The following is a 12,037-nucleotide window of genomic DNA, read 5'->3' on the forward strand; positions in this document are numbered from 1 at the left end:
ATTTGATTGTAACAGAGTTTATTGAATAAAGAAAAATATGTTTTACATTTAGTCCTTTTTAGATTTCTTTGATTGTCTTCTGTAAAGACGTAGGATAATGAAGCAAGTCAGCTTCATGAACATAAAGATTGATATCAGAGCAAGAGAGAACAGGAAGGCTAAAACATCCCATGATTGCTTCACAGGGAAGGAAAGGTTTACAGATGGAGATTTCATGTAAGTCATATTAGGATGACGCAGGACAAACTCCGTCCACCACACTGCTCTCTCCAGAGGTGTCTCTTTCTGATCTCTAAATGCCTCAGAGCGAGCTTTTGCATTTTCTCTGTACTTTGGATCATTAATCATTTTTAGAATCAATTTTTTGAATGAATTTCGTTCAATGTTAACAATGCTCCCCTGTTCAGCCATCCCAGCTCTAATGCTCATCCGCACATTATCAAATTGATCTGCAAAGACAGGAAGCCCAAGGATTGGTACACCAAACCAGGCTGCCTCCTGTGTACTCAACAATCCACAATGGCTGATGAAGAGCTTGAGATTGGGATGAGCCAGGAGATCACTCTGGGGCACAAATTTGCGTATCAGGACGTTCTTAGGAACTTCCACAGGCATTGATTCCACTTCAATCTTCCACAGGAACGTATACTGAGGCAAACTCCGGAAAGTTTCCAAAATTTCAATTTGTCTCTCAACTCCTAGCATTGAACTCTTAACATTTGTTCCCAGAGAGAATAATATTACTCCATTTTCTGCTGTGTCAAGGAGTTCTTGAAGATCCTTCGGGAGTCCTTTATTCCGTTGAATTTGAAGTCCTCCAACGGAAATTACATTTGGCAGTATTGGTTCAATAAAATCCAAAGCAGGATGTTTATTTAGGAGTATCAGTTTCATTTTTTGTTCCAATTCACGTACATCTGCTCCATTGGGAAAGATATCCTTGTGGATTTTATTGACTTTCGATGAAATGTAGTACTCTCGGACAAGCTGGTAGAACGTAGTTAGGACGTAGTTATTGACTCTATCCCAGAATGAGGAAAGATCTGTTGTATACATAGGAGCTGGAACGGAAGACGGTGCAAGGATATCGCCTATAATGTGTCCAGAGAAGCTAGTTGAGTAGAAACCTGTGGCTCCAATAATTGGAGGGTTTCCAAATTGTTCCGCAAAATTCAGGAAAATCGGCCCAACCAAAAAATCATAAATGATTAAGTCGAACTGAAAAAAAAAGAATTTTCATTAAAAGAAAAATAGTTGGATTTAAAACAAAAGCTTTTATACTTTAAAATCTTTAGGATAGTTGAGTAGTTGTCTGTATCCTTGTGAACTAGCACATCCTTGAAAGAACAAATTGCTGTAAACCATGAAGACGTTGTACATCAAATAAGGATTCTTTGTTCCCATATCCAAAAAATCCAAATCCTCCGTATGATCCTCACTGTTGGCATCATAGAGAGCATCGTAGACCTTCTCCAGGTGAATGTAGTGAAGATTTGGGATTTTTTCTTTCTCATAATCTGGTGAAAGGGAAGTTATGTTGTGACCTCGCTCAACTAGTGCCATTAACAGAGTTTTCATCCAAATATGATGACTTGGTGACGCAATATTCTCAAGAACAAGAATATTGGCTGCTCTCACAAAGTACGGAAGGAAGCACAAAAAAATCACAAATTTCATTTTTTTAATTAAAAATTTTCCATTAATTTTTATAAAAATAAATTCTGAATAGTTCTCTCTCTGAAAGATTATGTTAAACTGATGTCCACTGAGGCTTGCGTGTATGTTGGACCGGCTAAAATTTGGATGAGAAGCGAATTTTTTCATCAATCATAATTACGTTGTACTTGAATGTCTGTGCGGAACGAGTTGAAAAGAATATTCGAGTCTAGATTCAACTAGTCTGACCCCCGGGCAAAAGTGAGCGAATTCCATTGACCCGTAACTTGTGGTTTCATTTGATTAACAATTTTAGGCATTCAAAAAATTATTATGTGAACTCAAATCCAATTGTATCATGCGCGCCATTTCTTTTTCTTTTTTTATTCCGTTTTTGTCTCTCTTGAACGTTGATTTTGTTTGAAGACTTTTTGAGCTTTAACTTGTATCCCAGACAGATTATTTTTTAGTAAAGATCACAATTCAGTATTTTTCTAACCAAAAACGATTAAAGAATTTCCAAAAATTCCAAAGGAATAAATTTTCAAAAACAATTTGAAAATCAAGAAAAAATATTTTATTGGTTCTCTTTTAGTAGTGGTTTTACACGCATTAAGTACGAGTTAAATCAAACTCCTTTTCTTCAAAGAAAGTGCGGTCTTCACCTAAGAGCAAGCCACATAGAAGCCTGTTGCTGATACCCTTTGAACGGGACTCCTTTTGCTCCTATAATTTGATCTTCTACTCTGAGCAAGGCTTCAAATCTTCCTTCAAGCTAATTTCACTTTCGCCCTAGTTTTCCTCAATTCTTCATTTCTTTTAATCCTTCTTCGACTTCCTCGACTTCTTCTTCTTGTAGCAGCTTCGGAAGATCAGACAAGTTATCTTCAAGAAAATTAAAAAGGAGAACAGAGAGACAAAAAAGAAGAACGCAAGGACGTCCCAGGATTGCTTCACAAAGAAACCAAAGTCAACAGATGAAGATCTCAAGAAAGTCATATTTGGATGCCTGAGAACAAACTCTGTCCACCAAACAGCCCGCTCCAGAGGTGTTTCCTTCTGATCTCTAAAAGCCAGAGAGCGAATTTTGGCATTTTCTCTGTACTTTGGATCCTTCATCATTTTCTCAATGAGTTTTTGGAAATCAAACCGCTCAATCTTCCCAATACTGCCTTGCTCTGCAACTCCAGCTTGCATGCTCATCCGAAGATTATCAAATTGATCAGCAAAGACGGGAAGCCCAAGGATTGGAACACCAAACCAGGCTGCTTCCTGTGTACTGAGCAATCCTGAGTGACTGATGAAGAGCTTAAGATTGGGATGAGCGAGAAGATCACTCTGTGGCAGCCATTTTCTCACAATCACATTATCCGGTACCTTAACAGGTAGCTCATCAGCCTCAAATTTCCACAGAAACGTGTACTGAGGCAAAGCTCTGAAAGCTTCCAGAATTTCCGTTTGACGAGCTTTTCCCAGCATAGCGCTCTGAACATTTGTTCCCAATGAAAAGAGGATTGCTCCTTCCTTTGCAGAATCCATTACCTTCTGCAGATCCTCCGGAAGTCCTTTATTCCGCTGAATTTGAAGTCCTCCCACGGGAATAACATTCGGCAGAAGGGGTTCAATCACATCAGAAGCAGGATTTTTATTAACCAACACCAATTTGGTTCTCTTCTCTAAATCCCGAAGATCAGCTCCATTGGGAAAGTCTTTCCTTGCTATGGCATTCAGTTTCGGAGCAATGTAGTAGGTCTTGATGAGATGATCAAGCGTGCATATAAAGTAATTTTGTACCCTCCCCCAGAAGGTGTTGAGATCAAATGTGAGGAACGGTAGTGGAATGTAGGACGGTGAAATTGCGCCTCCAACCATGTTGGTCGTCATACTGGCTGAATAGAAGGCAGTAGCGGCAATTATAGGAGGGTTTCCGAATTTTTCAGCAAAGTTGAGGAACATTGGTCCAATTATGTAGTCGTAGATTATTAAATCAAACTGTGGGATAGAGGAAAAAAATTGAAATTTTTTTAATTAATATTTAAGAAAAGGACTACATTTTCCTTAATCTTTATCAAAGGACTTGAAGAGCTCCTAGAAAAGCATATCTAAAAATTGTGAAAAAGAGAACTAAATCTGGGTTAATAGGTTTAAAAAAAATCTCATATAGTTTCCTAGAATATAAATTTTTCTCTTGAGTTTTCCCAAAACCTAATCAATCAAATTTTTAACAAAATTCCCTAATAAAATAAGTCAAATTCAAAGGAATTTAGACAAGTTTTTCATTTGTACATATTTTTTTTCTTACCTTTGACTTTTATTCTAACGTTTTATTTTTTTTTCTAACGTAACGACTTTTTTAACGATTTAATATTTTTTTTTTCAAATGAAAACTTTCAAGTATTGTGCATTATGTCCTTTAAAATCCTATCTAAAATAGCACACCCACCTTAAAATCATCGGGATAATTTAAGAGTTCTTGGTACCCCTTTGAACTAGCAGCTCCACTTATTATCTGCGTACAGTACTCAATCCACATAAAGTACATTGCAGTCGGAGGCATGTCGGTCATACTGAAAAAATCCATATCTTCCGTATGTTCAGCATTGTTGGCATCATAGAGAACTTCGTAGACCTTCTCCAGGTGAATGTAGTGAAGATTTGGGATTTTGTTCTCTTCACGATCAGGTGAAAGGGAAGTTATGTTGTGACCTCGCTCAGCCAGAGCCGTTAGCAGAGTTTTTATCCAAATATGATGACTGGGTGAAGCTGTATTCTCAAGAACAAGAATATTGGCTCCATTTGCTAGACAAAAGAGGAAACAAAGCACAATAAAAAACTTCATTTTTCACTTCGGAAAATATTTTTTCCCATCGACTCTCAACGGCGGTATTTCAACAACTGATTTTCTGTCTGGGGCTGCGGCGGTTTATTTTTTTTTTATTTCACTCACTTGATTAGATAAAATGGTGATTTTTTCGTAACATTATCGTGACACTGGAAATTTGTGATCAAGCTGGGAGACTTTTAGCGATAAAACAAAAGCAAATCACGCTGAATAAACTCTTTAAAAGCTTAAAGTTCAACTGATGGATTTAAATTGATTTAGAAGAAAGACTACAAAATGATTTGATTTTTGTAAATTATCAGCCCCTCCTTCGAGTAAAAATAAACTGAATTTGTAAATAAATTGAACAATCACCTTGATATTGAATAAAATATACACGAACATACATACATAGTTGCGTTGTTGCGTCAAAATAATAGAATTATGTAATAGATAATTTTAAAACTCACACACATAACGAATTTATCTCCATTGAAGCATTACATTCGGTCGCCAGAGCTTTATGAGTTTTATGAACTTCAGTGTTGTTCTATTCGTGAGTTTGGAAGCACAGACGGAGTTCTTTTGCGACTGTTAAAATTTCTTATTTCTTATTAAGATTTGTTTGAGATGCTCCAGGTCCTTAATATTGATCCTTTTCAGTCATTTTCTTAAGAAAAGAATTTTTCTCTTTTTATTATTGATCCAACACTTGCGTCATGTCATTTAAAAATGAATAGACTCCTTTCTCAGTCCTCTGATAATTTATTTCAAGCATTAACGGATAGAAAAAAGTCGAAAAAGTAAAAGAGTTCATTTTTTCTTTCTAAAAATTTCTTTTAATTAAAGCTTTTTCATTCCTAAATTACAAAAGAAAATAAGTCAGGAAATCCCTCATTAATCCCTTTTACTTTTCCTTGGTTTCTTCTTGGAGCAACTTCTACAGATACAGCAGGAAATCTTCAATAAAATAAATATTCCAATTAAAATAGCTGAGAATAGGAAGGCAAGGACATCCCAGGATTGCCTAATTGCTAGGCCATAATTGAGAGAGTCCGAACGCATAAATGTCATGTTGGGATGCCTGAGGACGAACTCTGTCCACCAAATTGCTCTCTCCAGTGGGCTTTCCTTCTGATCCCTGAAGATCTCTGAACGAACTTTTGCATTCTCACGATATTTTGGATCCTTTATCATCTTCTCAATGAGTTTTGCAAAGGATTTGCGTTCGATTTTTTCCAAATTTCCCTCCTCAGCCACGCCAGATTTCACGCTGAGTTGAAGATTGAAGAATTGATCGGCAAAAACTGGAAATCCTAGCACAGGGACACCAAACCATGCAGCTTCTTGGATGCTAAGAAGGCCACAGTGGCTGATAAACAACTTAAGATTGGGATGAGCGAGAAGATCACTCTGAGGCAGCCATTTGCGAATTATTACATTCTTAGGAACTTCCACAGGAAGGGATTCAGCTTCAAATTTCCACAGGAACGTGTACTGAGGGAGACTCCTGAAAGCTTCCAAAAGCTCTATTTGACGAGCATCACCCAACATTGCGCTCTTTACGTTAGTTCCCAATGAGAACAGGATCACTCCTTCCTTTGCAGAGTCGAGGATTTCCTGAAGATCCTTTGGGAGTCCTTCATTCCGTTGAATTTGCATTCCTCCAACGGAGATAACATTCGGCAGGGCAGGTTCAATGACATCTAGACCAGGATGCTTGTTTAGTAGGACAATCTTAGCGATTTGATTGAGTTCCGTAATATCTCTAGCCCATGGAATTTCTTTTCTTATCATTTGATTGATTTTCGGTGATGTAAAATACTCCCTGAGAAAGTAGTCCAAATGACTTAAGAGGAAATTATCCAAACGCCCACAGAATCCACTCAAGTCTCCTTTGCTGATTCCATATGGAACGTAGGAAGGATTGAGCGTCCCTCCAATGACTGAAGATGCCAATTCCACAGAGAAGAAGGCAGTTAGGGCAATAACTGGAGAGTAGTTGAACTTCTGCACAAATGGTAGCATAGCTCCATCCATAAGAAAATCATAAAGCACCAAATCAAACTACAAAAGAAATAAAAAAAAAAGATTTAGGACTCCTTAAAAGGATCCTTGTTAGCTACGCTAGTTCTTCATACCTTAAAATCATCAGGATAGGCAAGAAGTTGATGGAATCCTGTGGATTTAAGCACTCCCTTCATAGTTTGGACGGGAAAATCAAAGAACATTAACATCTGCAGATAAGGATTGATTTTTCCCATCTCGAAAAAATCCATTTCTTCACCAAAATCCTCATCTTCTGGATTATACAGGACCTCGTAAACTCTGTCCAAATGGAGGTAGTGAAGATTTTCCGGGGTGTTTTCCTCAATATCAGGGGAAATGGACGTTACATTGTGACCCCTGGCTGCTAAGGCTGTTGTCAGAGTTCGTATCCAAATGTGGTGACTAGGAGATGGAACAGGCTCCAGCACAAGGATATTGGCTGCGTGCACAAGGATTGGGAGCAAGAAAACGATTACAATTGGGAAGAATTTCATTGTGGAGTATTTCTTTCACCAGTTGGGAACATACTGAAACCCAAATCGCCAAAATAGCATAAGATTAGTTTTTTTTTATCAAGTCATGGTGAGACTACAGAGACCTTGATATGACGCAACGCAATGCGGTGAGATTAGAAGTTTTATTTGATATTTTGGCGGAAAGATTTATGTGTGTGTAAATTGGTTTTTGCTGTTCAATTTCCTCGTGTTCTTGCATTTTAGACAAATAGAAAGGAGATGATTTATTGAAGAAAAAATTAGGTCTAAATTAGATCCTTTTTGAATTCAAAGAGAAAATAGAGTAGAGGCACATTTAAATGATGAAAAACTTAAACCACATTGAAAGAAAAATTCTGGTTTGTCACTGACAACTTCTGAGATTCATTTGAATCCTTTGTAAAGGGGTTAGAAAAAAAACAATCTAACAACAAATAAGATTTATTTCCAATTCTTTAATTTTTAGGTATGTTTATAAATGACCTAAATTTAAATTTTTCCCCTTCTTAGTTTTTCTTAACATATTTTTAATGAACAAAAAATAATTTAACAAAAATTCAATCTTTTGGGTCTGATTTAGGCCATTTTTCCATAATACAAAATTTGTTTTCTTCTTCTATTCTCTTTTATGTTTAACGGAATTTGTATTTGAACAGAGACTCCTAAAAATGCGACAAGAAATCTTAAGGAGTATCAATAAAACCCCCAAAATGACGGAGAAGAAGAAAGCCAGAACATCCCAGGAGTGTCTAATTGGTAGACTGAGATCCAAAGACTCCGATCTCATGAAAGTCATGTCGGGATGCCTGAGAACATACTCTGTCCACCAAACTGCCCGCTCCAGAGGAGTCTCCTTCTGATCTCTAAAGATTTTCGATTGAATATTTGCCTTTTCCCTGTACTTTGGATCCTTCATCATTTTCTCAATGAGTTTTCGGAAAGAATTTCGCTCAATTTTTCCCAAATTTCCTTCTTCAGCTACTCCATTTTTCACACTCAGCTTCAAATTGATGTGCTGATCTGCAAAGACTGGAAGCCCAAGAATGGGGACGCCGTGCCAGACAGCTTCCTGAGTACTTAGCAGCCCACAGTGGCTGATGAAGAGCTTGAGATTGGGATGAGCCAGGAGATCACTCTGTGGGACAAATTTGCGTATCAGAACATTCTTAGGGACTTCAACGGGCAATGATTCAGCCTCAAATTTCCAGATAATTGTGTACTGAGGCAAAGCTCTGAAAGCTTCGAGGATTTCAGTTTGTCGTTCCTGACCAAGAAGGGCGCTCTTTAAATTTGTTCCCAGGGAGAAGAGGATCACTCCACCCTTGGCTGAATCCATAATTTCCTGAAGATCCTTCGGGAGTCCTTTATTTCGTTGAATTTGAAGCCCCCCAACTGAGATTACATTCGTCATAATGGGCTCATTTATATCCAAAGCTGGATGTTTATTGAGGAGGACAAGCTTTGTCCTCTTCTCCAATTCATTAACGTCTGTTCCTTTGGGAAAGTCCTTTTTGACGAGTTTATTCGTTTCTGTTGCAATTATGTGTTTTCTGTAAAATCTATCGTAGAAAACGAGGAGATAGTTTGTTACTCTACCCCAGAATGTCTTGAGACTTATATCAACTAGAGGGTAGGGTACAAAGGATGGCGCAAGGATTCCACCCACGAGTTCACTTGCAAGGCTCGATGAGAAGAAGGCCGTTGCAGCAATCAATGGAGGATTCCCAAATTTATCCATAAAATTAATCACCATTGGTCCTGACACGTAGTCGTGAATAATTAGATCAACCTAAAAGAAAAGCTTTGAATTTATTAAGGATTTTAACAAAAAAAATTTAGGAAATTTTAAGAAAGGAAATCATCATTTAATAAATTTAAAAATAGGATTTTTAACGTTTTCCTTCACCTTAAAATCATCAGGATAATCTAGAAGTTGCTTGAATCCTTTAGACAACAAGATCCCTTTTAAGCTTTGCTTCGTGTAGCTAATGAAAGTCATGTACTGTGCAAAAGCATTCATATCGCCCATTGCGAAGAAATCCAAATCTTCAGTATGATCGTCACTCGATGTGTCGTAAAGGACATCGTAGACCTTCTCCAGGTGAATGTAGTGAAGATTTGGGATTTTTTCCTTCACAAAATCCGGTGAAAGGGATGTAATGTTGTGCCCTCGTTCAGCTAGAGCCATCAGCAAAGTTTTCATCCAGATATGATGACTTGGAGAGGCAGTGGTTTCAAGAACAAGAATATTCGCTGAATTTACGAAACATGGCAATAAGCCCAAAAGGAGAAGAAATTTCATTTTTCACACAAAAAAAAAATATTTTCACAGAAGAAGAAAATAGGAAGAAGATTCAGAAGTCTTCCTTCTATGAAAGCAAGAGCGCAACTAATTCAAGTGATGATGATACGGCGATTTTTTCGCGCAACCTTGGCAGTCATTCAAACACTTGAGTGATTATGTAGTGTTGGACATTATCAAAGATAGAAAATGATAAAGCAAGTCTCGGTGAAAATCTATTTTCATCTGGAGATCTTTTCTTGTTTTGGCGAAAATATTTGCAAAATTCTTCCGTAAAGCAAAGCCTATTTTTGGTTAATTTCGGGATTAAAATTTAAATCACTGCTTAGAATTTCTTCACTGTAAGACCCCAAGATGTTTGCTTGATGCTTTGATTATGCCAAATGACCTTATCATTTCATTCATTGAGCACAATCACAATCTGTATGACGTCACAACAAATACCTATTTGCAATGCAAAATATTCTTCTATTAAAGTTGAGTAGACAAACACATAAAAAATGATTTTTCGCAAATCTCTAAATCTTAATTTTTTTTTTAAGGAAGAAAGTCAATATTGAATTGATTTTCAATTAAACTCGAGCATAAAATATACTTAACATGTAAAAAAATCTTTCAACAATTAAATCATTTTATTAAATTAAATAAATTTTCTAACGGAGCATTTTTCATTAATCTTTCTTAGCTTTCCGGGATTTTTTGCAACATATCCGGTAGCAACAGCAAATAGTCTTCAGAGAGATAAAAACTCCGATCGAAATGACGATAAATAAGAAAGCCAAGACATCCCATGACTGCCGAGCTGCCAATCCTAAATCAAGCGATGGGGATTTCATGAAAGTCACATTGGGATGCCTGAGGACGAACTCAGTCCACCAAACTGCCCGCTCCAAAGGAGTTTCCTTCTGATCCCTGAAGATCTCCGAACGCATCCGGGCGTTTTCTCTGTACTTTGGATTTTGCAGCATTTCCTCGATTAATTTTCTAAATGAATTCTGTTCGATTTTTCCAATATCTCCCTCCAGAGCCATTCCTGTCTTCAAGCTCAACTTCATATTTTGGTGCTGATCCGCAAAGACAGGAAGCCCAAGGATTGGGACTCCATACCAGGCTGCTTCCTGCGTACTCAGTAGTCCACAGTGGCTAATGAAGAGCTTGAGATTGGGATGAGCCAGAAGATCACTCTGGGGCACAAATTTGCGAATTATTACATTCTTAGGAACTTCCACAGGAAGGGATTCCACTTCAAATTTCCAAATGAACATGTACTGAGGAAGACTCCTGAAAGCCTCCAAGATTTCCGTTTGACGAGCATCACCCAACATTGCGCTCTTTACGTTAGTTCCCAATGAGAAGAGGATCACTCCTTCCTTTGCAGAGTCGAGGATTTCCTGAAGATCTTTGGGGAGTCCTTTATTCCGTTGAATTTGCATTCCTCCAACGGAGATAACATTCGGAAGAGCAGGTTCAATGATATCGAGACCTGGATGCTTGTTAAGTAGGACAATCTTAGCAAGTTGATTTAGCTCTCTGATATCCTTTGCCCAGGGCATTTCCGTCCTCAGAATTGAATTAATTTGAGGCGCCACGTAGTACATCCTAAGAAAGTAATCCAAATGACTTAGAAGAAAATTATTGAGCCTCCCACTAAATGTACTGAGATCTCCTTCATAGATTATGTATTTAACAAAGGCAGGATTGAATGTTCCTCCGACAATTTGCGTTGCATATTCCACAGAATAGAATGCAGTTAGGGCAATAACTGGTGGATCATGGAACTTCTGTACAAATGGCAGCATTATTCCGTCAACTAGGAAGTCGTAGATTACCAAATCAAACTGCGAAAAAGATGTTAAATCCGTTAAAAAGTTCAAAAAAAATCTAAAGTTCAATAGCAAAGGGTAATAAACGCATTTCAAGGATCAAAAAAATAAAAAAAATAAATTAGGATCAAGAAAAGAAAAAAAATCAAATTGATAACTGAAACTTACTTTAAAACTATCCGGATATGCCATCAACTGCTTGAATCCTTTGGACTTGATGCATCCTTTAACAGAGCTCTCTGAGAAATCCAAAAATATAAAGAGCTGAAGATAAGGATTCATACTGCCCATATCAAAGAAATCAATCTCCTCGTTAAAATCTTCATCTTCTGGATTATACAGGACCTCGTAGACTCTGTCCAAGTGGAGGTAGTGAAGATTTTCCGGGGGGTTTTCCTCAATATCCGTTGAAAGAGACGTTACATTGTGACCCCTGGCTGCTAAGGCTGTTGTCAGAGTTCGTATCCAGATGTGATGACTCGGGGAAGCCATTGTTTCCAGGACAAGAATGTTAGCAGAGCTCACAAGGCACGGGAGAAGGAGGAAGAGAAATGTAGGGCTCATGGTGAACTGTCTTCATGGACTGGTGCGAAGAAACTAACCGTTAATCTTATGATTTTTTTTAGCTAGACTGCGATTTTAAGCAAAATCATTTTATAATTTGCGATAAGCGATGAGATGGCAATTTTGGCTGCCTCGAAAGGTGTATTTAATTTTTGGACTTGATTAATTTTCTAGTTTTCTCATTTCAAAGGAGAACTTTAAGTTCGCTTAAAAACGAAAGAATAACAGATAAAAAAACAACTTAAAATTTAAATTAACTGAAATTATAAATAGCATCACAAAAAGACAGAAATATTACTATCATTGTAAAATAAATATTTTAGCCAAA

General features: G+C 37.4%; 4 protein-coding genes across 5 annotated transcripts; all 4 read right to left on the minus strand.

The window, feature by feature from the left end:
• Position 1: 1 nt before the first annotated feature.
• On the minus strand, positions 2 to 2,123 carry LOC129793024 (UDP-glucosyltransferase 2-like). 2 transcript variants are annotated; one of them, XM_055832552.1, is made up of 2 exons: positions 1,282 to 2,123; positions 2 to 1,218 (listed from the first exon to the last, which is right to left on the minus strand). In XM_055832552.1, the coding sequence occupies exons 1-2, from the start codon at positions 1,822 to 1,824 to the stop codon at positions 49 to 51; spliced, it is 1,713 nt and encodes a 570-aa protein (XP_055688527.1). In that variant the 5' UTR covers positions 1,825 to 2,123; the 3' UTR covers positions 2 to 48. The 2 variants fall into 2 exon arrangements, with proteins under 2 accessions (XP_055688527.1, XP_055688528.1); XM_055832553.1 differs by having other exon boundaries at positions 2 to 1,380.
• An 87-nt stretch (positions 2,124 to 2,210) lies between these two features.
• On the minus strand, positions 2,211 to 4,553 carry LOC129793028 (UDP-glycosyltransferase UGT5-like). Its single transcript, XM_055832558.1, has 2 exons — positions 4,100 to 4,553; positions 2,211 to 3,648 (listed from the first exon to the last, which is right to left on the minus strand). Exons 1-2 carry the CDS (start codon positions 4,493 to 4,495, stop codon positions 2,476 to 2,478), a joined length of 1,569 nt encoding a protein of 522 aa, XP_055688533.1. The 5' UTR covers positions 4,496 to 4,553; the 3' UTR covers positions 2,211 to 2,475.
• A 740-nt stretch (positions 4,554 to 5,293) lies between these two features.
• LOC129792332 (uncharacterized) lies at positions 5,294 to 9,665 on the minus strand. Its single transcript, XM_055831244.1, has 4 exons — positions 8,927 to 9,665; positions 7,643 to 8,809; positions 6,619 to 7,032; positions 5,294 to 6,544 (listed from the first exon to the last, which is right to left on the minus strand). The coding sequence occupies exons 1-4, from the start codon at positions 9,320 to 9,322 to the stop codon at positions 5,375 to 5,377; spliced, it is 3,147 nt and encodes a 1,048-aa protein (XP_055687219.1). The 5' UTR covers positions 9,323 to 9,665; the 3' UTR covers positions 5,294 to 5,374.
• A 328-nt stretch (positions 9,666 to 9,993) lies between these two features.
• LOC129792333 (UDP-glycosyltransferase UGT5-like) lies at positions 9,994 to 11,697 on the minus strand. Its single transcript, XM_055831245.1, has 2 exons — positions 11,314 to 11,697; positions 9,994 to 11,160 (listed from the first exon to the last, which is right to left on the minus strand). Exons 1-2 carry the CDS (start codon positions 11,635 to 11,637, stop codon positions 9,994 to 9,996), a joined length of 1,491 nt encoding a protein of 496 aa, XP_055687220.1. The 5' UTR covers positions 11,638 to 11,697.
• Between the last annotated feature and the right edge of the window lie 340 nt (positions 11,698 to 12,037).

The sequence above is a fragment of the Lutzomyia longipalpis genome, chromosome 3 (genome assembly GCF_024334085.1).
Source record: "Lutzomyia longipalpis isolate SR_M1_2022 chromosome 3, ASM2433408v1".
Lineage (NCBI taxonomy): Eukaryota > Metazoa > Arthropoda > Insecta > Diptera > Psychodidae > Lutzomyia > Lutzomyia longipalpis.

Coding starts and splice junctions, on each gene's coding strand:
- LOC129793028 (XM_055832558.1), bottom strand. CDS start 4,495: ATGAAGTTTTTTATTGTGCTTTGTTTCCTCTTTTGTCTAGCAAATGGA. Junction 3,649..4,099: donor ATTATCCCGATGATTTTAAG/GTGGGTGTGCTA, acceptor TCTATCCCACAG/TTTGATTTAATAATCTACGA.
- LOC129792332 (XM_055831244.1), bottom strand. CDS start 9,322: ATGAAATTTCTTCTCCTTTTGGGCTTATTGCCATGTTTCGTAAATTCA. Junction 8,810..8,926: donor ATTATCCTGATGATTTTAAG/GTGAAGGAAAAC, acceptor CTTTTCTTTTAG/GTTGATCTAATTATTCACGA. Junction 6,545..6,618: donor CCTATCCTGATGATTTTAAG/GTATGAAGAACT, acceptor TTTCTTTTGTAG/TTTGATTTGGTGCTTTATGA.
- LOC129792333 (XM_055831245.1), bottom strand. CDS start 11,637: ATGGCTTCCCCGAGTCATCACATCTGGATACGAACTCTGACAACAGCC. Junction 11,161..11,313: donor CATATCCGGATAGTTTTAAA/GTAAGTTTCAGT, acceptor TCTTTTTCGCAG/TTTGATTTGGTAATCTACGA.
- LOC129793024 (XM_055832552.1), bottom strand. CDS start 1,824: ATGAAAAAATTCGCTTCTCATCCAAATTTTAGCCGGTCCAACATACAC. Junction 1,219..1,281: donor ACTATCCTAAAGATTTTAAA/GTATAAAAGCTT, acceptor TTTTTTTTTCAG/TTCGACTTAATCATTTATGA.